We start from the raw sequence: 21,823 nt of genomic DNA on the forward strand, positions 1-21,823 counted from the left end.
TCTGGTGCTCAGTCACCCACTGTAACAAAATAATATCTTGTTATTTTCTTGTCAGCGGTCGTAATGTAACATTTGATTAGAGCCTTTGAATGCACAATGAGAAAACCAAAATAATTTTCATGATTTATGGTGCAGAACAGATTAATGCGCACAGACAAGTTGTTACATTTGTACTTATTTGTTCCCCAAAATGATGTCATTGTGTGGGAAGGAAAGACATTTGTGGGATGCCCACACACTGACCCTAAAATTGTGCCCTCATGTTCTTCGTCTACTTTCCTGTCACGATTGACAAAATGATGCCTCCGCGGTTCGTCATTTCTTACGTATTTTGCCTGCCTATTCTGGTTTTTGTGTCCCATATGGCAGTAGACGTTCAGCTGCCAATTGAATGCCTGGCAGGTTGTTTCCTGTGACTAAGGGACACTACAGCCCCGTCACAGACCCCATTCAGCTGTCCTGAACTGTCTATAATTCCAATCACTGAAGAATCATGATCATATGACTTTGGATGAATTAATAAGCAATATAGTTTTTATTTTGTGCTTGTTGCCTGTAAAAGAAATGTAATTTACATTTACATTATTTATCAGACGCCCTTATCCAGAGTGACTTACAATCAGTAGTTACAGGGACAGTCCTCCTAGAGCAACTTATGGTTAAGTGTCTTGCTCAGGGACACAATGGTAGTAAGTGGGATTTGATCCTGGGTCTTCTGGTTCATAGGCGAGTGTGTTACCCACTAGGCTACTACCACCCAATAATATTGTGCCTTGTGCCATTCTTTTTATTTTTTTTTTGGTATTCATTACGGTTAATTGCTTCCGACAACTGACGCATAACTTTTTCAATTTACAGTTGAATACCGAATTTAAGAATTTGCAATCATAAGACTGCTCGTTCATAAGATATGATATTCATTTGTTATATTAATTTCTCCACGTTATATACAAATTCAACAAATGCTGGACTGTAAAACAGGACACTGTCCATTTTCTGTAATATTAGTTAAGTATAAAAACTCGGACACCCGTTATTCGTCATCTACTGCTGGGGGAGCGCTGAATGGCGACGTTCATTCATGCAGTCTGGCGCCACCACGCCGGCTCAACGTGACACGCTCCGCCCCCCGGGCCCGCCGCTCAGCCAATCAGAGGAGGGTACGGCGCACGACGCTCCCCTCACGTCGCCGCCGCAGCACCGGGTCAGCGGGACCGCGGAGCAGGCGCAGTGAGCGCCGTGTTATGAAACCAGCTCGGAAACGTCCGCGGCCGACCCAGTGGGACTCAAACTCCGCCCGAGCCGGCGGCGTGCGGTGCCCCCAGCCGAAACTACCGGGAGAAATGCCCCTTTCTCGGGGGCTGACATAAAACCTCACCTCCGGCGAGCGCCTGCAGGTAAAGTGCCGCGAACGGACGGGAAAGAGCGGCGACGTCGGCACACAACCGCGCGGGTTACATAACGCGCGCCCGTGACCCCGTTTTGATGTGCGTGTGTTTCGGGGCTGTTTTTCTAAAGGAACCGTTCAGAATGTCGCTCGTATTCGGACAGACGTCGAGTATGCTGCCTGTGTTGGTGACAGGGCTCGAGATTTTCTTGTCGCTGTAAAGCGCATGTGTTTCTTTCACCTGCTTTTGTGTGACCTGATTTCGGCTCTTAAGAGGAGCCGTAGGAACAAGATGAAAACATTGCTCAGCATTATTTCAACCATTTAGAACAACAATTAGAAATATAATAATAATAATAGCAATTGGAATAATATGCATTTCTGTACTTTGTTGTTTTCTGGGAAACGTAGTGAAATTGTTACTGCTGCAGGACATGGTTGTACAAAATTCAGAATAAAAAGAACAAGGCTCTGCTTCCTTACATGGAATGACCTAGTGTGACTTCCAGTGATGTCAGTGAATGAGAAATACATTTTATGAAAATGCGAGTGATCCTTAAAACCACTCATCAGCCCTGATCTAATTACTTACTTGCAGTGGTTGAAAATAATAACGAATTGTCATGTACATCATGTTATTAAATGTACACACACACTTTGTTTCCAACATTTTTTTTGTGCTTATAAATTCTTTGGATGTGTCTTGTTTTGAGGATTGTTTAAATGCATAGGCTGGGTGAGTTATTTACGTTCATTTGGGTTCTTCCCTATCTGCAAGGCTTCTCTGCAACACATGGCCACATCCCAGAATCCCACGAATATGGCCCCAAACTCCATCCACTGGTTCCGGAAGGGTTTGCGTCTCCATGACAACCCTGCACTGAGGGAGGCCGTCCGGGGAGCAGCCACTGTACGTTGTGTCTACTTCCTGGATCCCTGGTTTGCTGGATCCTCCAACCTAGGTGTCAACAGGTGGAGGTGAGTACAAACTAAACTAAAACTGGATACAAACTGAATTTGAAGTCCAGCTTAAAAGTACAGTACTAAAACTATACCAATCGATTAAATGCCACAATAATTATGTAAGTATATTTCATACACTGGTTAATCATGAACCAGTTCATACCTGAACTGAATAAGAAAATAATCATTTTGAATAATAAAAAGATTATGTAGTCATAATATAAAGGATTATTTTATGCAAGGATTATTTTATGTTGTACACAGGATGTGGTCATCAATGTTTTTTGCCAGTAAAATGAAATGATAAATGGAAGTGAGTGACTGAGTTAGCTTCTATATCTTCTATATAGACCTGTGTTGGTCTATATATAGGCTATATCACTATGACATATGCAACATATGGCCACAGCTGTGGCCATTTAAAATGGTAAAATGTCTGTGAATCCACGTGGAATGGTGGTCCCTGAATGGCAGGTGTATCGTGAAGTGAAGTGATTGTCACATGTGATACACAGCAGCACAGCACATGGTGCACACAGTGAAATTTGTCCTCTGCATTTACATTTACATTTAACCCATCACCCTGAGTGAGCAGTGGGCAGCCATGACAGGCGCCCGGGGAGCAGTGTGTGGGGACGGTGCTTTGCTCAGTGGCACCTCAGTGGCACCTTGGCGGATCGGGATTCAAACCGGCAACCTTCTGATTATGGGGCTATTAACCGCTAGGCCACCACTGCCCCTGTGGGCGATGCTGTTGTAACTAATGTTGTAGTGGTGCTATACAGCATTAATACCTCTGTACCACACTCTGTAATGTAGCCATCCAATTTAACATTCTAATATCTGCAGAACAAGGATGCCCTCACTCTCAGCTAGTTTTATAGTGTTGGGTCTGTTAAATTACAAATGCCCAGCCACACAATGGATCCATTTTAAATCCACACATTTCTTAATTCCAATTCCATTCCAGTGAGCTGGAGCTGATCCAGAAAGTTTAATTTGCAAAGAAATCACATACATCCCATCAACATATACTTATGGAACTTATATATATATATAGAGAGAGAGAGAGAGAGAGAGAGAGAGAGAGAGAGAGGGGGGGGGGGGTGACCATAATAAGAAATATAACCACAATATACCAAGAAGTGAGACATTTTTTGTTTTGGTCTAGTAGGTAATTAACTTGCCAGGTTGGTGAAATGTAGCCAGGGAAATAATGACCATTATTGACTTCAATGTCCTCCTGCACCTGGATGACTGAGGAGGCATCCTCTTGGACATTCCAAAATATAATCATTTTTCCAACACCATTTAGACATCTGATTTATCTTCCCAATAAGGAGTCTGAAGGTTTTGGGATCTGTGTATGGAACAGATCAGAACAGATCCAGAAAGGTTAAGGTCCTCTGTAATTTGGACAAGTGTGATATAACATGACCTGTTATCTTACCTGACACCTATGTTGTCCTATCATTTGTGCTTGGACGGCATACTATGGGTTTTATAAGGCAAAAGCTATATTGTGACATGAGAAATGCACCGTATGCAGTTTTAAGTCCCTGCTTTCTTACAGTGCATTTAGAACAGCATCATCTATTAATAAGAGCTGAGATCATGCATAAGTCCGGGGCACTGGGATTACTCCTTTAGCTATGGCTGAAATGTTAAACTGCTCTGTACTCTGGGCACTTTTGACAGGTGTGGTCTTTCTGGATGAAAGTATAAAACAGGCCCAGTCTGTTCTAACAGATGTCGCAAGAGCAGCACAGGCCATGTGGGGCTCAACAGGTGAAGCTAAATTGACTTGAGCTCCACAGGTTAAAGCGGTTCTTGCTCAGACTTAAAGGTATTCTCTATTTAAAGCCCTTCCCACAGCTGGTGTGTCTGTACATCCTGCAGAACCCTCTTTGACTTGGAATAGACTTTGCTGGGAGGGGGTTAACCAAAATCCTCCAGATGTCTGGGTCACCTGTCTAACTTCAGTAGCCACCTACTGTAAGTGGATTATCTGGTGCTGGACATTAGAGGGCAGACAGAGTCTGTTAGCCCTTTCACTGCTTAAGATCGCTTCCTCTGTCCCTCTGTCACCTTGAGGTACATTTGAGAGGTACACCTGGCTAAGAGGCCAAGACTGTACATATGCGTGTGTGTTGTTATGATCATGTATGCTTCCCAAGCTCTAATAATGGGACTACTGAAAGATTTTTGATTAAAAGATTCTTGTCTTTGTCTAGGTGTAAAATTGAGTTTGTATGTTACAATAGAAAAAAAAAAGATTGCATCCACATCAATAGCATTTTCCCCTCAGTTTCACACATTCACAAACACACGCTTGTCAAATTCTATTTAAGGCCACTTTTTCAGTATGCTGTTATATCATGTCCATATATAATTTTTGTTTATAAAAGAAGACTTTAATTATAAATAATGCACCATATTATTACAGAGTCCAGTATCGGCCATGCTGTTGATTGGTCACTATTATGTTCCTACCTGGACAGGTGGTATGTCTGCAGACAGAAAGTAACGGTCTCAGGACTTTCCTTTACAAGCTTTGCTCAGTTCTGCGTTCCAGCTTTCCTGGTTAGCCCTCCTTGGTTTAACCCACGCAGTCCTCCAGCAGCGGGGTGTCCCTCCCCTCAATAATAGTCCAGTCCCAGGCATAAAACACAAAAATAGTTTGAATTTGCTCCTGGGTACAGGAGAAAATCAGCCAGAAATGGGAAAGTGAAGACTGCTGCGTGAAAAGACTATGGGTTACTGTGCCTGCGTATAAAATTTCTGTGAGTCATGCGTTGTTATGGCGATGACCCACTTCATGAAGGCCTCTTGCGCTTCTGCCTCTGGCTGGCTGCCATTTTAGAATAAAAAACACTACATATGCGCACACACACAGAATGTGTGAACATTCTGGGCAAGAAAACACAATTCTTGTTTTGAATCTGATTAGCCACAACATTAAAACCTGTGGCACGTGAAGTGAAGCAGGAAAAATGGGCAAGTGTAGTTGGGATGCAAGTTTCACTTTAGTATTGGTAGTAGCCTAGTGGCTAACACACTTGCCTATTAACCAGAAGACCACCAAGTCTCAGGTTCAAACCCCACTTAACCCTGTAACTACTTGTAAGATCTCTGGATAAGGGCGTATGCGAAATGCTGTAAATGTAATGAAAATAATACCACAGAAGAGTGTGTGGGGCTGTGTAGCTGCAAACAGGTCATGCTGATCCCTGTCCACCAATGAAGGGACCTACAGTGGACAAGTACCATATACAAATGTTACCTGATGGAATTAGCCACTTTCAGCAGGATAATGGAACTTTCCACTTAGTAGCCTAGCGGGTAACATACTCATGAGCCTATGAACCAGAAGACCCAGGTTCAAACCTCTCTTGGAAGACTGAGAAAGACTTAACCCTGGGTGTCTCCAAGGGGACTGTCCCTGAAACTACCAATCGTAAGTTGCTCTGGATAAGGGTGTCTCATAAATGCCATACATGTAAAAAAGGATCAGAAATGGTTTGAGGAACACAACAAGAGTTCAAGGTCTTCAGATCCCCCAGGTCTGTATCCGAATGTGATTATTTACATTTACGGCATTTATCAGAGTGACTTATCCAGAGTGACTTACAATCAGTGGTTACAGGGACAGTCCCCCCTGGAGCAACTTATGGTTAAGTGTCTTTCTCAGGGACACAATGGTAGTAAGCAGGATTTGAACCTGGGTCTTCTGGTTCATAGGCGAGTGCGTTACCCACTAGGCTACTACCACCCTATCTTAATTGCCGATATTTCTCTGCACCTGCGAATGTACTGATGCAAAATGGATGGTGGGGAGGAAGTCCTTCCCTCAATGTCTCTTTAATGTGCTTTGAGATAAGAATAAATGATCATTATTTTGATTCATTGTCTGTCAGATGTCATGGAGGTCCAATCCACGGAGGCCCCACATCACTGGAAATACATTTTATTAAACTTTTTATTCAAATTTTGTCAAAATGTCTCACCATACCAAGGCTGTTTTTGGGGGGTTTACTATAACAGTGACAAGTAGTATTGTCATGGTCAATCTGAATGAAATGTCAAAATATAACAGTGAGAAAGGAATCCAAAAAAAGCAAAAGGAAAAATGAAATAAAACTAGGTATGTCTGCAAAAAAATAGTCAAACAATGTTCCATGACATCAATCCCCAGTCCTTTAAAAGGTATCTTATTGAGCCTGTGGCGTGAAGCATTCAAAAAAGAGAAAGTCCTTTATCTTTGAGGAATGACTGGTAGGAAGATGAGACCATCACTGAAAAGTAAAAGTTGTCATCCTATGAAGAAGTGAGTGTTAAATTTAAATTTAAGTAAAATTCCGGCTTGGCTAAACAAATACGTCAGCTTTAAAATATGTGCCATAAAAGAGCAAAGCACAGAAAAGATCATTTATGAAACAAGACACAGATGTGTAACAGTTATGCTGTGCATTATTGTGTGAAGAGCTAATTTTTTTTGCCCAGAATCGTGAAAATAGTTTTTGCGACTGAAATGAGGTCACTGGGCTAATTTGATGTTCCAGCGTCTGGAGCCTGCGCGCCCTGATCTAGGCCAGGCCAGTTATATAAGGTATGATGTACTGTATGAGTTGGCAGCAGGTGGGGAAAACGTGAGACTAAGTGGCCTGCTAATGGGACAACGCATCTGACAACACAACCTGTTTCTCAAAGCATTGTCAAGGGGTTTTGTTGTGTTTAGATTAAAACATAGTAGAGTTTAATGTGACCTATTTACTATAATCTATAATAAAGTATAGCTTGCCGTGACCTATAACTTTTTGAAAGTGGGTGACCAGTATTGTTTTCAGGCTCTAAATTCTCCACCAAGATGTGCAATAAATATGTCCTTTACACAAGAACCCTGGATAACAACAGTTACACAACATTGTAAGACTTAATTCAGTGTAATGTTAGAGGGTATGGATTCATATCACAACAAGAATGGTGTCAGCTTTCTCAGAATAAAACAATGGCTTTTTGACAAGTTCCATAATATCAAATATATCTAATATTACATGAATCCATAGATTTACATCAGACCCCTTTATTCAGAGTGACTTACAATCAGTAGTTACAGGGACAGTCCCCCCCTGGAACAATTTAAGGTTAAGTGTCTTGCTCAGGGACACAATGGTAGTAAGTGGGATTTGAACCTGGGTCTTCTGGTTCATAGGCGGGTATGTTACCCACTAGGCTACTACCACCCTGATATTGTGTGCAAAGCTTCTGAATTGGGTCTTTGCCTCCCAGCCTCTGCACAGAGGTAGTCCTGGCTCTGATTGTGTGATTGTGTGTTGCACCTATGGGCACGTGCCGCATAGTCCAGGACTGCCTATGTGAATACGCTTTGTACTAATGTGCCGTCTAGACGAAGATTGGGAGCAGGAACAGTTTTGCTGCCTGTCATTAATCAGGGGTTTGGTGGTGGCCTGTCTGTATCGTGCAGAAGCACAGGCTTATGCGCCGTCTGGCCAGGGAAAGTGGGCCACCCTGCCCAAGGTCAGCCTGTGTTTCGGCCTACACAGTAAGAGCTAGAAGCTAGAAGGCCGTGTCTGGACACGGATTTGGAGAGTCTGTTGCTAGGGTTGAAACGGGCCTGCAGTAGTGGATTGCTAATACACTCTTTCTGTGGCCCAGTGTATGCACCCGGTGCAGATTGCTGACCCTTTTGTGCAAATTCACACAGATAGAAAATATATCAATGAATGATTGCATTTTCTCAGAATGCAATCTGGGTGAACAGATGCAAAGCTGCCTTTAGGACAGCCGTGCAGCACGTGCTTCTAAAGCAGGCCTTAAACAGCAGGTGGCAGGTTTGTACTATGAATGAAGGGACACCTGAATGGAAAATCGCGGCATCTGTGAGCTGAGGTTCAAGGATCCTTAATCAGGATGGTTAATAATAAACTCAAGCGCTCACCTGGTGCCACCTGTTCTCACCCATTAGACCACCTGTAATGTCCTTAAATAGCAGTGGGACAAATAAAGCAGAGTAGTAGGTGTACTTGGTGTGCTTTATAAAGCATTATGAAGCAGTGGGGTGAGATAAAGATTTGAATGGCCCAACTGCACAGACAGTGCAGGAAGACGATGCAAAATTCAACAAGGTTTTTAATCTATCCATGCCTGGTGTTCCACATTCTTGGGATGACCTACTTTATTCCTGTTTTTATTTGTTTTGTGTAACTCTCCTTCTCACTTGCAACTACTTCCTCTCTGCATCACGCAGCATTTTACAATCAGTTACAAGGAATGAAAATGAAGATAATACTGCATATATTATTTTTACTTTTATGCTATGTATAAAAAAACCTATGCTACTGTGTTTCTTGTGAAATTGTAGAAATTCAAGGTGGTTTGTCAAGCATATACAAGTGCACACATATGCGGGTGTCAGGAGCTGTGCTGGGTTGGCCATTCGCAGACATTGCTGAAAAGCTGGGTTTGGGCTAAGTGCAGTTGGAAGATGGTTCTAACAAAGCGGCATGCTGGAGGCTTGGTCAGGGGAGCATGAGCAATCGGGAACCAGGAAATTGAAATAGACACATGGGTGCAATTCACAAGGTGAAATTCGGGACTAACAGGGTCAAAACAGTCCAACAAAATCGTCCATACAGAGGACATTTACCTGTGTTTCTTCGTGGCCTTCTTCAGAGTCTGAGGTCTTGCAGGAATAATGACAGTGGCATTTGTGGCTCAAAAAATTAAACACGTTGCATTTTAATGTTAAAAGATCACAATAATTTTAAATTTTCAATTTACAATAAAAAAAAACAAATAAAAATATTATACATATATGTATATAGATACATATACATATATATATACACACACACACACACACACACACACTTTGCTTAGGGACACAAATATGTGATTTTGTGGTCATATGGTTCATAGGTTACCCAAGAGGCTACTACCACCCTTTGTGTTGTGAGCATAGTTTGTAAAAGTTTATTTAGTGTTAAATACCTTCCTGCTTTAATTCACCTATTATGCCAATTAACCACATTGCCTCTTCACCTCAGCACATATGCTTCTAATTGCGTTTCCTGTAAAACAGTTGGCAGTTAAGGTGTGCTTAGACAGCTTATCCTTGCCTCAACTGGATAAACTGCTGTATGAATTAAGGAAATCTTTCAATGGAAAAGAGACATCTGTTAGCTAACAGAGCAAACTGTTGTCAATGAAAGGTTAAAAATATCACGGTGGACCAGGTTGTTGCACCATATTGGAAGCAGGTTAACTGATTTAACATTCTTAAATCGCTTGAATGATCAAAGTCAGTGCCAATGACTGAACAAATGTTTTGCTCATCTTTACCACAGCATCTGTTTAGGATCAGCTTTTGATACTAAGGATGCAGGAAAACCTCCAAGGGATAATCTGACAAATGAAAAAAACGAACAAATGGAAATAATAAAAAAACTTTTTTTCTCCATTTCAGATTCCTCCTTCAATGCCTGGAGGACCTTGATGCAAATCTCCGCAAACTCAACTCACGGCTCTTTGTCATCCGTGGACAGCCTGCCAATGTGTTTCCACGACTCTTTAAGGTGGGGAGTCATGCACTGACTATTTTTTTTACCATTTAAGGGAAGGGAGGGGCACTAAATTAATTTACCTCTAGCAAACTGTAGCTGTATGAAACGTAAAGAAAGATCCACCAACACAACAGCTACAACATCACAACAAAAATGTTCCTTTATCCGTAGGAATGGAAAATCACCCGTTTGACCTTTGAGTATGACTCTGAGCCATTTGGGAAGGAACGAGATGCTGCCATCAAGAAACTGGCCATGGAAGCAGGGGTGGAAGTCATGGTCAAGATTTCTCACACCCTCTATGATCTGGACAGGTAATATTGATAGTACAATTAAATTATTTTATTAAATTCTTTTAATTAATTTCTGTAGGCGTTCTACTTAAAACATGCACATTGTATATAAAAGTGATTGTAAAGTTTTTTGGGGTAAATAGTACAGGTACACTCATAGAATTCACAAAAACACAAATTATACTGATAAACATTTAAAAAGGTGCAATAGCATTGACTGTACTGTAAGTTTGTTGTTTGGGTGTTGTGTGCCACAGGATAATTGAACTGAATGGGGGTCAGCCACCACTGACCTACAAGCGTTTCCAGACCCTGATCAGTCGCATGGACCCACCGCAGATGCCTGGGGAAACCCTGTCAAGTGTGCTAATGGGACGTTGTGTCACACCAGTCTCTGAGGATCATAGTGACAAATATGGGGTTCCTTCACTCGAGGAGCTTGGTAAGTTACATTTAAGACACACTATGAGTTTCCTCAAAATAATAATGACATTATCCTTTTTGACTACAGAAATTGTATATTTTTTTTCCCATGGTATGCTGAACACACATTGATGGTATCATGACCAAGACAGTTAGCCTCCAAAATTGTCTTAGACTTGTCAACTAAGGAACATTTGAGTTGACCTGATTATGCAGTTAGGTTGAGTCTGTCATGATCTTAGATTGTATATAATTTTAATGTGTAAAACAATAATAAATAAATAATAGTATACATGAAGCTAAGGCAGGTGTATCTCAGACAGCTATAGCTACAACTGCTTTATTTGACTGGAGTATTTAAAACGTATTTTACAAAAATGATGGGGCCTGGTTTTAGTGTGTCAACTCTGTAGCTATTTTACACAGCGTATTCTGTCACTTGTCTGTCAGAAGTCATCACATTTGTTTATGTTTAATTGCTTTAATTTTTGTGTTTTTAGGCTGATGAACCTTTTGCTTTCACTCTGTACAGGGTTTGATACGGAGGGTCTTCCATCTGCAGTCTGGCCTGGAGGAGAGACAGAGGCTTTAACTCGAATCGAGCGCCATTTAGAAAGGAAGGTTTGTAAAAAGAAATACAGTTATTAACAATCTGCACAGTTATAAACAACTGTTCCAGCATGCACCAATCAGCCGTAACATTATGACTTGACAGTGGGTGAAAGGTTTAGTAATAGTAGGACAATCTAGAGTAGGATTCTTTTGGACATAACATTATGGATGAAAGTTGTATATTTTTTGTACTTTATGTAAATTATACCATGTTCTGTTGCAGGCCTGGGTGGCCAATTTTGAAAGGCCCAGAATGAATGCCAATTCCTTGCTGGCCAGTCCAACTGGCCTGAGCCCCTACCTCCGCTTTGGTTGCCTCTCCTGTCGCCTTTTCTATTTCAAACTCACAGACCTCTACAGGAAGGTAAACAAATCATTTTGGAAATATTGGACAGGATAGTTCTGGCTGGCAGAGAAATATATCTCTGAGATGTCAAATATCAAATGTTGTTTGGATGTTTCTCAGGTAAAGAAGAACAGCTCCCCTCCCCTTTCTCTGTATGGGCAACTCCTGTGGCGGGAATTCTTCTACACGGCTGCCACCAACAATCCCCGCTTTGATAAGATGGAGGGCAACCCCATCTGTGTGCGCATACCCTGGGACCGTAACCCTCAGGCACTGGCTAAGTGGGCTGAGGCCAAAACAGGCTTTCCCTGGATCGATGCCATCATGACCCAGCTGAGGCAGGAGGGCTGGATTCATCACCTAGCTCGCCATGCCGTGGCTTGTTTCCTCACCCGTGGGGACCTGTGGATCAGCTGGGAGGAGGGCATGAAGGTACGATACATTTTCCCACTAGCACCAGGGAAAATACTGGACCTGAATGAATATTTGCCTGTATACAGCAACACTAACATGCTGCAATCTAATTAAATCACAAGCACCTTGCTGTCCACAAGAAAAACATTATTTCCTTCCCGACCAGGCCATTTCTGATACTGCAACACCCGGTGAAGTCTGTTTTAATTGTGGACAAGGGTCTATACACTCCATGCACATCAAACCTTTACATTTACATTTACAGCATTTATCAAACGCTCTTATCCAGAGCAACTTACAATCAGTAGTTACAGGGACAGTCCCCCTGGAGCAACTTAGGGTTAAGTGTCTTGCTCAGGAACACAATGGTAGTAAGTGACTCTGTACTTTTCTGGTTCATAGGCAAGTGTGTTACCCACTAGGCTACTACCATCCCTGTCATGACCAACAATTTATTATAACTAATCGGATAGATTTGTTGCTGTCATTATATTTAGTGGATCAGTAATTAACAGAAGCGATTTGGCAGGTGTTTGAGGAGCTCCTGCTGGACGCGGACTGGAGTGTGAATGCAGGAAGCTGGATGTGGCTCTCCTGCAGTTCCTTCTTTCAGCAATTCTTCCACTGCTACTGCCCTGTGGGCTTCGGCCGCCGCACAGACCCCAATGGAGATTTTATCAGGTGGGTAGCTTTTCATCCAGGCGTGTGTCTGTGTGTATGTCTCCTCCATCCAGATCCTCACAGATGCATTCCAGACAGATCGACAAACACACACACACATACACACACACACACACACACACACACACACATACACATGTAAACACACACACACACACACACACACACACACATCCATACATATACATGCACACACAACTAGCTTCATTCACATAATAAACACAGATTGGTATTATAGTAGGGGTATCTCACCACACACATCAGTAGCCTAGCAGCTCAGGTAATAGGGCAGGCTAGAGGTTTGTCCATCTCGCCGTCCTCATTGGATAGCTGACAAGGCGATTGAGAGGTAGCAGCCAAAACTACAAGGTGAGTGCCATGTCAACGCCAAACGCCAGGGATACAAGAGGAGGAATGTGCTAAATTAGCATCCTCTAAGTTGCACAATTTGTCAGAATAACTTTAATCATTTCAAATAGACACAGCTGTCATTTTGTGTGAATGAAAATTCAGGTCTGTGTGTGCCTACCTTCTTCTCACAACTGTAACTGTGTGTCTGTGTCATTTCTATGTAAAATGACTGCATATGCTTGAATGTGTGGACATATTAGCTGTACAGTCAAGAGGCTTTACTATGTTGTCGTCGTCGTCTGTGTTATGTTTGCTTCTTTTCTGGGTCTCGGGGATTGGGTGAAAAGTTCAGCTATCCCTCTCCCCTTTGTACATTGTAGTTGATTGCTTTTAAGACGAAAGCCATTCTCAGCCAAAGCATTCGGAAGCCTGTTAACTGTGAATCAGGTTGAAGCTTGATGCTTTTTCACGGTGCAATGCAGTGGCCTGCTCTTGAGCTCGGCAGCATCTCGTTTCATCAAAAGGGATTTTGACCGCTTGGTAAGGAAACGAGAAGCCTAGTCTGCATTCAATGCACAGAGGACCACGAAGCATTTCCCAGAGGGTATGATGGAGGTGGGGTCCAGAGTCTTTGACCAGTCAGGATTTGTAAGATCTGGGCGTCTCCCCCAGTCAGACCCTTTTTGAAATGTTCTATGGTACTCTGAATATTAAATGCAGCCCTGCCTGTTCAAGAGAGAAAGCAAAAAGGACTCGGCCAGACACCAAGACTTTGTGTGACTGTGAACCTGCTTGCCCTGAAGAGAGACCAGAGAGACATTAACAGAAACTCCCAATGGAAGTTTTTTTTTTGTTGTGTGCAGTTTGCTGGTAAATTTTCACATTCAAACCCTTCATGTTATACTTGCTGAATACAACTGCATGTGCGCCAACACTTGCACGGGCAGGTTCCAGGCACTCCTGCCGAAAGGGTTGTAGTCCCTTTTGGCAAAACAAGGGGTCCACCTAGCGGCAGAGAGCAGATTACTGCGTTGCTCGTTTGGCGGTTAGCAGGTTTCTCTGCCTTGGCTTGGGATCACTGTCGTCTCAAAAGCGACCAATGGCAGTCGGAGGGGCAGGGAGTGGACCTGAACCTCTTACTCAGCCTGGAGCTTCACTCTGTTTGGGGATTGGAGGGGTGGGGGTGGCATGGGGTGGAAGGTTCGGGTGGGAGGGGGTCAATGCTTCTGCTTTCTAACGCGTGTTGTAGTAGGAATCTCCGTAGTCTCTCAGCGCAGGCAGGAGCTGTGGGTTTAAACGGCATCAGTCTTCTGGCACCTCCGCGCTCCCGCCCTCTGTGCTGCCCTCTGGTATGGTGGACCATGTAGGTAGGTGGCCTTCCTATGTCCGGGGACACACAGAAGAGGAGACAATCAGCCCAGCATCGGTAGTTCATGGACTGCGGCACTTAGGGATTTCTTTTTAACTTATGTATTTATTTGGTATCTATCCTACAACGATGAGCCGACTGTGTTACTTCTTTGTTGTTCCACACAGTGAATGAAACATGGCTACGTCCTGTGCTTTTGTTATGCCAGATATTAGTAATGTGTGGCGATGGCCAGTAGGGGGCTCTGCAACCTTGGGCTGCAATTTTTTGGTTGATTTGCAATGAGCAGTTTGTTAACTTTTACAAATTCAGTACAATAAACACAAATTTTGTAAAACTTACACAAAAGTTCATTACAATTAACATGCAAATGTAAAAGGCTGATTTCGAAACAAGCACATGCATAAAATGTAATCATTTTGGCAGGTATTCTATAGCTACAGTTCAGCTGTACTGCTGAAACTCACAATATAGGCACAATAGCATTACCATCAGAGGTGGCAAAAGTTTTTAAGTTTAAAAAACTTTAAGTTTACTACTTTAGTAACTTTTTTTAGTAAAAAGTAACATTTGTAATATGTGGTCAAGTTAAAAAGCCATAATGCATTTTTTTTTTTTTACAAATGCTTAAAAAATACTATTTTTAATGCATACACGTTCTGCCAAATCAAGGAGATTTTGTGCATCATTCATAACCAGTCACAGGTGAAACATCCTAATCTATTTGATTGTGCACACTTATGTTCTGTTATTACTTCATTTATTCATATATTACTTCTTATATTAGCATTTGTAATATAGTTATGTAGAATAAAACTGCTATGTAGTCTATAAAATACAGTGCTGTAACCAAAGTTGCTTCCCACCTCTGATTATCATTCCTCATGACTTCCATTCAGTCTATTATTCATATTTAGTACATAGAACATATTTAGTACCTATTCTCACATTACACATTGTACAGTTCCTCCTTGTATATCAATATATTTTAGCTTTGCAATATTGGTATTGAGTGACTGTGGATATTTTGAACTTATGAAACCTTGTGTGGCATCACATCCTCCTTGCGTTTCTCTCCTTGTATTTATGATGAGACTCTGTGGTTTAATCTCTCCCTGTGCTTCCAGACGATATTTACCTATCCTCAGAGGTTTTCCCGCCAAGTATATCTACGACCCCTGGAATGCGCCCGACTCTGTGCAGGCTGCTGCCAAGTGCATCATTGGTGTCCACTACCCCAAGCCTATGGTAAACCATGCAGAGGCCAGCCGACTGAACATTGAGAGGATGAAGCAGATCTACCAGCAGCTGTCCCGTTACAGAGGCCTTGGTACATTCTTTTCCAAAGTCAAAATAATTATGTAAACCTTGTACAGCTTCAGCATTTTTTGAAGGAATGTGTCCTGCTACTCTGTTGTACTTCTTAGGCCTTCTAGCCTCAGTGCCGTCCACACCGAATGGGAATGGGAATGGGGGGATGATGGCGTACTCTCCAGGAGAACAGCAGGCCGGAACCAACACAACACACAGTTAGTTCTGCTCTAAACGGCACCGGTCTGTATTCTTTCTTTCTTTCTTTCCTTTTTTCCATGTTTCTCATATTCTGTTTTCACAATAGCACCAGGTGTGACAGGGAGTTCTGTTGCCAGTGGCAACGGCAGTGGGAGTATCCTACTGAAATTTGACAACGAAGAACAGCCAGGACCATGTGCAGTTCAGCCACAGCTGAGTGAGTCTCACACGCGTTACACACAATTCAACTTGGTGTGTAAAAGCAGTAATATTCACTGTTTTCATAATTTTATTAGGCTACAACAACCTGACGGACCACAGTGGTCGACTGTACAAAGCCAACCTCTCACATGAATTTGCAGTTCCTCAACAGCCAGGTACTTTTTAAGGGCCATTTTTAGGTGAAATCCCTTGCACAATGAAGATTCACTAAGCATCAAGTTATTTTCAGTCAGGGTGGTAAAAGGCAGGAGATGGGTGGATGCATTTATTTAGATGTTTAATTACAATTCAATTTTTTTACTGATAAGCCATGAAAAAAACAGGCTAGTAATCACTCATTTTTAGTTCTGTGCCACTTGGCATTCTCAATACAGGCAATATTTAAAGTATAGTGAGGTCATGTTTGAGTTCAACTATGGTCTGTCCAAGGATTCTGCCAGATTGGGTGTTTTTGCATATGATAATTCACGTATAAATTGCATGTTGAGTATAGGTACCCATTTCTCGTTTAAGTTGATTACATTAAGTAGTTTTTAATGAAATATTTCTGTGAGAGTCTCATTTTGGGGAGATTATTATCTGAAACAGTCAGTTATCTGCCAACACTGTCTTAAACAGCTATGTGTGGCTATTGTGTCCTGCTTTAAACTTAGTGGTTTACATGTTTGTGTTGTGACTTAGGGCCCTATATCTCTCTGGAAACAGTTTTATTGTTTTATTGTCTCTCCAGGACGTCTGCTCCACACCGGAGGGAGTGTTACAGGGAAGAGGGAACGGGAGTCGGAATGTGATGGTGACGGAGACGAAGCCCCCTCCTCCACTCACAAGCTGCAACGCCAAAACGCAGAGGTCCGTACACATCCTCATCAAACCACCAGTCAGCCTTTAATTTAGTAAAGTAACAAATACTATATTACTCTGCACAGCTGCTACTGAACTTTGTCACTTTATTATTTTCACAACTCTGCATTTTATTATGAATTATGTTGACTACTACATTACTACATCTACAAATTGTTGAATTGACAAAGGGCGCATTCACACCTTATTTAGTTTGCTTTGATCTGAATCTGATCCAAAATGCTTCAGTTCAAATCATGCAATAACTTTGTCTTTGCTGATTGGTCAGAAGTACAGGAACAGAAGTATCTGCTGTTGTGGACTGTGTTTGTGGGAAATTGGAGTGACCATGATGGAAGTAAATTAACACGGGTTTGCTGATGCCCTTGCAATTTTACATTATATTACATGCATTTACCACTGTAGGCAAAATATTTTAAAAACGTAGCATGGTTACGTCTTGAAAGCAATATGCTGACGCACTGGAGTCACAGAGGGTGCATAACAAGACAACACAGGAGGTGGAAAAAACAGTGAAAATGGCATTGAAATTTACCCATAATTTACTGTTCTCAAATCATGGGATAGCGTTTTGTCCTGTTTTGGTTGGGTACACATTCTCAGCAGGTAGACCGCAGTTCACAATTTGATTCGAATGGAGACCACCCCTTTTTTGTGAGTCTTGGTGCTGTTGTTTTGATGAGAATTTGAGTGCGATTACTGTGTTCACACACCGGACTAAAAATGCACCAAGCTGGGAAATGGAGTTGAGTTCGATTCAAGCTCACTAAAGCCTGTAGGTGTGAAAGTACCCTCAAAAAACTTTACTACTGTACTTCTCTACTTATGTCCAGTATTGCTCTATTATTTATGTAAAGCATTTTACAGTAGAATGCTATTACTACTATTAATGAGCTTTAATACTTAACTATTAATAGAGAGCGGCTCTACTCAACAGAAATAATTGACTATTCATAGATTGCTACTATTTTAATAGTGATTTGTACTACTACTGTACTACTTTACTATTAGTACATGAAGAGTATCTGCTTTGCTGCTGTACTGCGATTCTACTCTACTTTACCACTTTTCTATTAAAAAAAAAAAAGTGGTAGAGTACATCTCAAACTTCTACACTGGCACAACCTCACTGTTTTAACATTACTAAACACTTCCAACTCCAAACTCCTTTATTTTACTACTACTATTAGCAGAATGGAAGAATACTATTACTTTCAATTGCTTGAATCTCCTAAATGTTTTTGGTTTATTTTGCAGAAGAGCTAGCTGAAGAGCTCTGATGGTCCTTTCTGAAACTCCACCTCACTGAACATCAGAGCAGCACTACAAGCCTCCAACTCTGTTTTTATTTTCTGCCTGTGTCCTTTTTTTTGAAGCCCATCATCTCACATTTGAAATCAGGCCTGGCTCAATGGGGGGGTTAAAGGGGACCTGACTCTCCCAGTCACAAGGCTGGGTCAGGAATCTGTTATGCAATTTCGGCACCCATGTTAACACACCAGAGGCTCAGCACTGCCAGTGTGAGTGGCACACCAACGGCACCTATTTTTCATGCATGCAGCCAAAACAGACAGATCAAAGATGTTTATCTAGTCATATTGACATCATACCATAAACATAATGGGCAACTAGGCTATGTCTAGGCTATATATCAGATGAAATACTTTATATTAATTTTCTATATTTTTTCACCATTCAAGTAGTTATGTGGTATTTTGCCTTTAATTTTAGTTTAAATTTAATTTGTCACGCTATTGACAAAAGTTATTTTATTGCTTTTGTTGTTATTTAATTGGCATTTTTATCTACTTGACCCACCATTTTAGTAAGCCCTGGAGCTGGGCCAGTGTGAAAAGGAAATTTGGAAAATGTGTTTTTTGTAATGCTGAAGTGAGCAAAGCTTATCTGGCATACAGAGGTTATAAGGTCAGAAGGCACAGGGTCCCTGGCCTACAGCAGCTCCAGCCACTAGCCCACTCTGCCATCTTTACATTGTGCACATGATAATTTATTGTATATAATGATTCATTTAAGTGTAATATATTAATATAACGTTGGTAATGGTGTAAAAACATCTGTCTTAGCTCTAATGATTGTAAAATATTACAAGTATCCAAGATGTACCCAAAATATTTTTTGACTAGGGAGTGTTAATGTCTGTTTGGTAAGTTCTTTTTTTAATGGCCTTTAAGATCCAGTCTGTATGATGACAATTAGACAAGTTCTCTTTATGGAGGGATTTATTTCATAATTTCATCACAACATTACAGCTGGCCACTGACAGTTCCCAAAAAATTAAATACATCATTGGTTATACCAGCAGCAGAGGCAGTTAACATGTCCTGGTGAGAAGTAGGCGCCTTCCCATGGTCCTGCTGAGTCCATGCAGTGAGATCATATAAAATCATAGATGAATGAAAATGCTGGTGCCATCTCTGACCAGGTCTATTACCAGCCATATATGAAGAGGTTGAAGGCCGTGTGGAGGTTATAGCATGAGTTGGTGTGGTGAGGTTCGTTACTGGTTCAGAAGCCAAGTGGATGAGCCCACCTCTCTTCTCAGGGACAATGTATGGCAGTCAGTAAAAGTACATCAACATGGACACAATGCAGCCTGGAGCCAAGCACATTTTTGCTCACTTCATTCTGTGTCTACTCTTTTTGGTTTTTCTTTTTTTTGATCCAGTGAAAACCTTACTGCTCAGACCAAAAGCTCAGAAAAACAGATCACGTGCATTAGCACGTTCAATATTTTCTACTATTTATAATTAAAACAAAAACAGGTAAAAAATCTTAAAACTGAATGGAGCACAGGCAATTTGGGTAGTTGCGTTCCTCAGAGATGAAGATGCATTCTCTTTTAATAAAGAAAAAATCATTTAGTTTATGTTTTAGTTTTGCTGGCTTATAGTGACAGTTAATACTCTGCTGGATTAATGTACCATACTATATTAAAACATATTTTTGTAATTAAATAGTTTCATATATCCATTGCAAAGAAATCAGTGTAAGATTTCCCAAATTGTACTGCATTTAATGCTGAAACAGTGCTCCCTTTCTGAAAGTATGTAGAACTTGTATATAAAACAATAAAGATCTATAAACTTTTCCAGCTCTAGTTTACCAAAAATTAATCCTAGCATAGGCCCTATGAGGCCTTTAAGATTGGTAAGAATTATCATTCTGTTACAAATATTATTTCATCAGTGCTGCACAAGCACACCTAGCTGACAAAGACATCATGATTATGAATGTTTCACATATTAGAATTGATGCCCATGCCTTCATTGGTACACTACTGTTGTGCATTACAGCACAGAAAGAGGAGGCAGAGCTTGGCTGACCAGCTCTGCACGATGCACACATAGTGTACATTTATAACTATTGTTTTTTTATCAGCATTAAAGCATCCAGAGTAAACAATGCAAGATAGTAACTACTGATGGCAATGGATTTGCTTTGAGTTCCTAATATCTTCATGAAAAAGCAGGCCATCAATTTCAACACTTGTAGTTTGGCAGGTATAAGGAAGACCATTAAGCATGTTTGACAATCTGACAAGTTTGTTTTATGGTATTTTCTGTACATAATTCTGTGACCTTGAAGTTAACAGTTATTTTGTCTCTGTATTTCAAAACTAGTGGTGAAAGGCTGAGTACTGTACCACTGACCGCAGTTGTAGGGAATTTTTAGGAGAGAGAATAGAAAAATTCAGCTCTGCGAGGTGATTCCATCAGCCGTAGTCTGACTTTCACAGTCTGGTTGGTTTTTATGCTGTATGAACATGTGAAGATTGTGAGACATACTCCTCCCAGCAGACCGAGACCCTTGCCATCCCCGTCTTTTGTTTCCTGCAGCCACCACCACCAAAAATTTGTTGAGTTGAAGGCGTAGTCTGTGCTCTGTGACTTGCTCGCCGTGGGGTGTGTACTGCTGAATCTGAGGATCAGTGTGCAGCCGTCATTTTACTGGGGGAGGAGGATTCTCTTTACACCGTCATACTGTAGCGCCTACTTTGCTTTTGTTGTTTCAGAGACGGAAGGCTTTTTTTTTTTTTTTTTTTCTTGCTTTGCTTTAAGATATGTAGAAATAAATCAATGTTTGCCATTTGTATATTGTCTCTCCTCTGTAGTCTGTGAACAGTTGTGCCTGTGCTGAACTTGAATGACACAAAAAATAAACAGTTTATAAACACTCTGGGTTCTCGGAGATTCTTACCATGTGTTCCTGTATTTCAAGAGATATATGAAATTATTTACATGTCCTGTCTCTCAGTTTGAATACTGTTTTCCTGTAGCTTCTGTGTTGCACATATTTTGCTCTGTTCATATTTTCATACAACTAATTATTATTTGACTCATCTGAACATTTGTAAAATCAATTTCAGACACCAGAAACTGAAAGTTAGAAAGTGACATAAGTACAATTGTAAATTAATCGTGTGGCTAGAAATGGCTGTTAATGATGGAATGCCTGCATACATCTAGAGAGGACATTTATCAGCAACAATTAGACTTGAGTTAATCTGTTACTGATCATTAGAAATACCTTTTCAACTATCTTACTATTGTTTAAGTCATAACCAGTTAAAGGGTTTTCAATACATATATAGTCAACTAGACTGATTCAAACCATCAATAAGGACCAGCTTGACCAGTTGTATAACTTAAAACACCAGTTTAAACAGCATGTAGTACATTTAACAATATCTGAAATGTGGATATGGATTCGTTGGCCGCTGAATCGGCTAATCTCTTCGTAGTAACCGAATCTGCCAAGAGGGGAGCGGCACGTTCCACTACTGAT

General features: G+C 41.2%; 1 protein-coding gene across 1 annotated transcript; it reads left to right on the forward strand.

Annotated features, from left to right (window-relative positions):
* Positions 1-1,210: 1,210 nt before the first annotated feature.
* Positions 1,211-21,212, forward strand: LOC114798453 (cryptochrome-1-like). The gene is made up of 15 exons (XM_028994179.1): positions 1,211-1,397; positions 2,166-2,365; positions 9,837-9,945; positions 10,105-10,247; positions 10,484-10,668; positions 11,182-11,270; positions 11,485-11,625; positions 11,728-12,039; positions 12,551-12,702; positions 15,550-15,752; positions 15,850-15,951; positions 16,041-16,151; positions 16,231-16,311; positions 16,887-17,005; positions 18,275-21,212. The coding sequence occupies exons 2-15, from the start codon at positions 2,181-2,183 to the stop codon at positions 18,281-18,283; spliced, it is 1,941 nt and encodes a 646-aa protein (XP_028850012.1). The 5' UTR covers positions 1,211-1,397; positions 2,166-2,180; the 3' UTR covers positions 18,284-21,212.
* The last annotated feature ends 611 nt before the right edge of the window (positions 21,213-21,823 follow it).

The sequence above is a fragment of the Denticeps clupeoides genome, chromosome 10 (genome assembly GCF_900700375.1).
Source record: "Denticeps clupeoides chromosome 10, fDenClu1.1, whole genome shotgun sequence".
Lineage (NCBI taxonomy): Eukaryota > Metazoa > Chordata > Actinopteri > Clupeiformes > Denticipitidae > Denticeps > Denticeps clupeoides.

Excerpts from the sequence above, each read along its gene's own strand:
- LOC114798453 (XM_028994179.1), top strand. The coding sequence starts at position 2,181 with ATGGCCACATCCCAGAATCCCACGAATATGGCCCCAAACTCCATCCAC. Across the intron at positions 9,946-10,104 it reads TGTTTCCACGACTCTTTAAG|GAATGGAAAATCACCCGTTT; the intron begins GTGGGGAGTCAT and ends CTTTATCCGTAG. Across the intron at positions 12,040-12,550 it reads GCTGGGAGGAGGGCATGAAG|GTGTTTGAGGAGCTCCTGCT; the intron begins GTACGATACATT and ends GCGATTTGGCAG.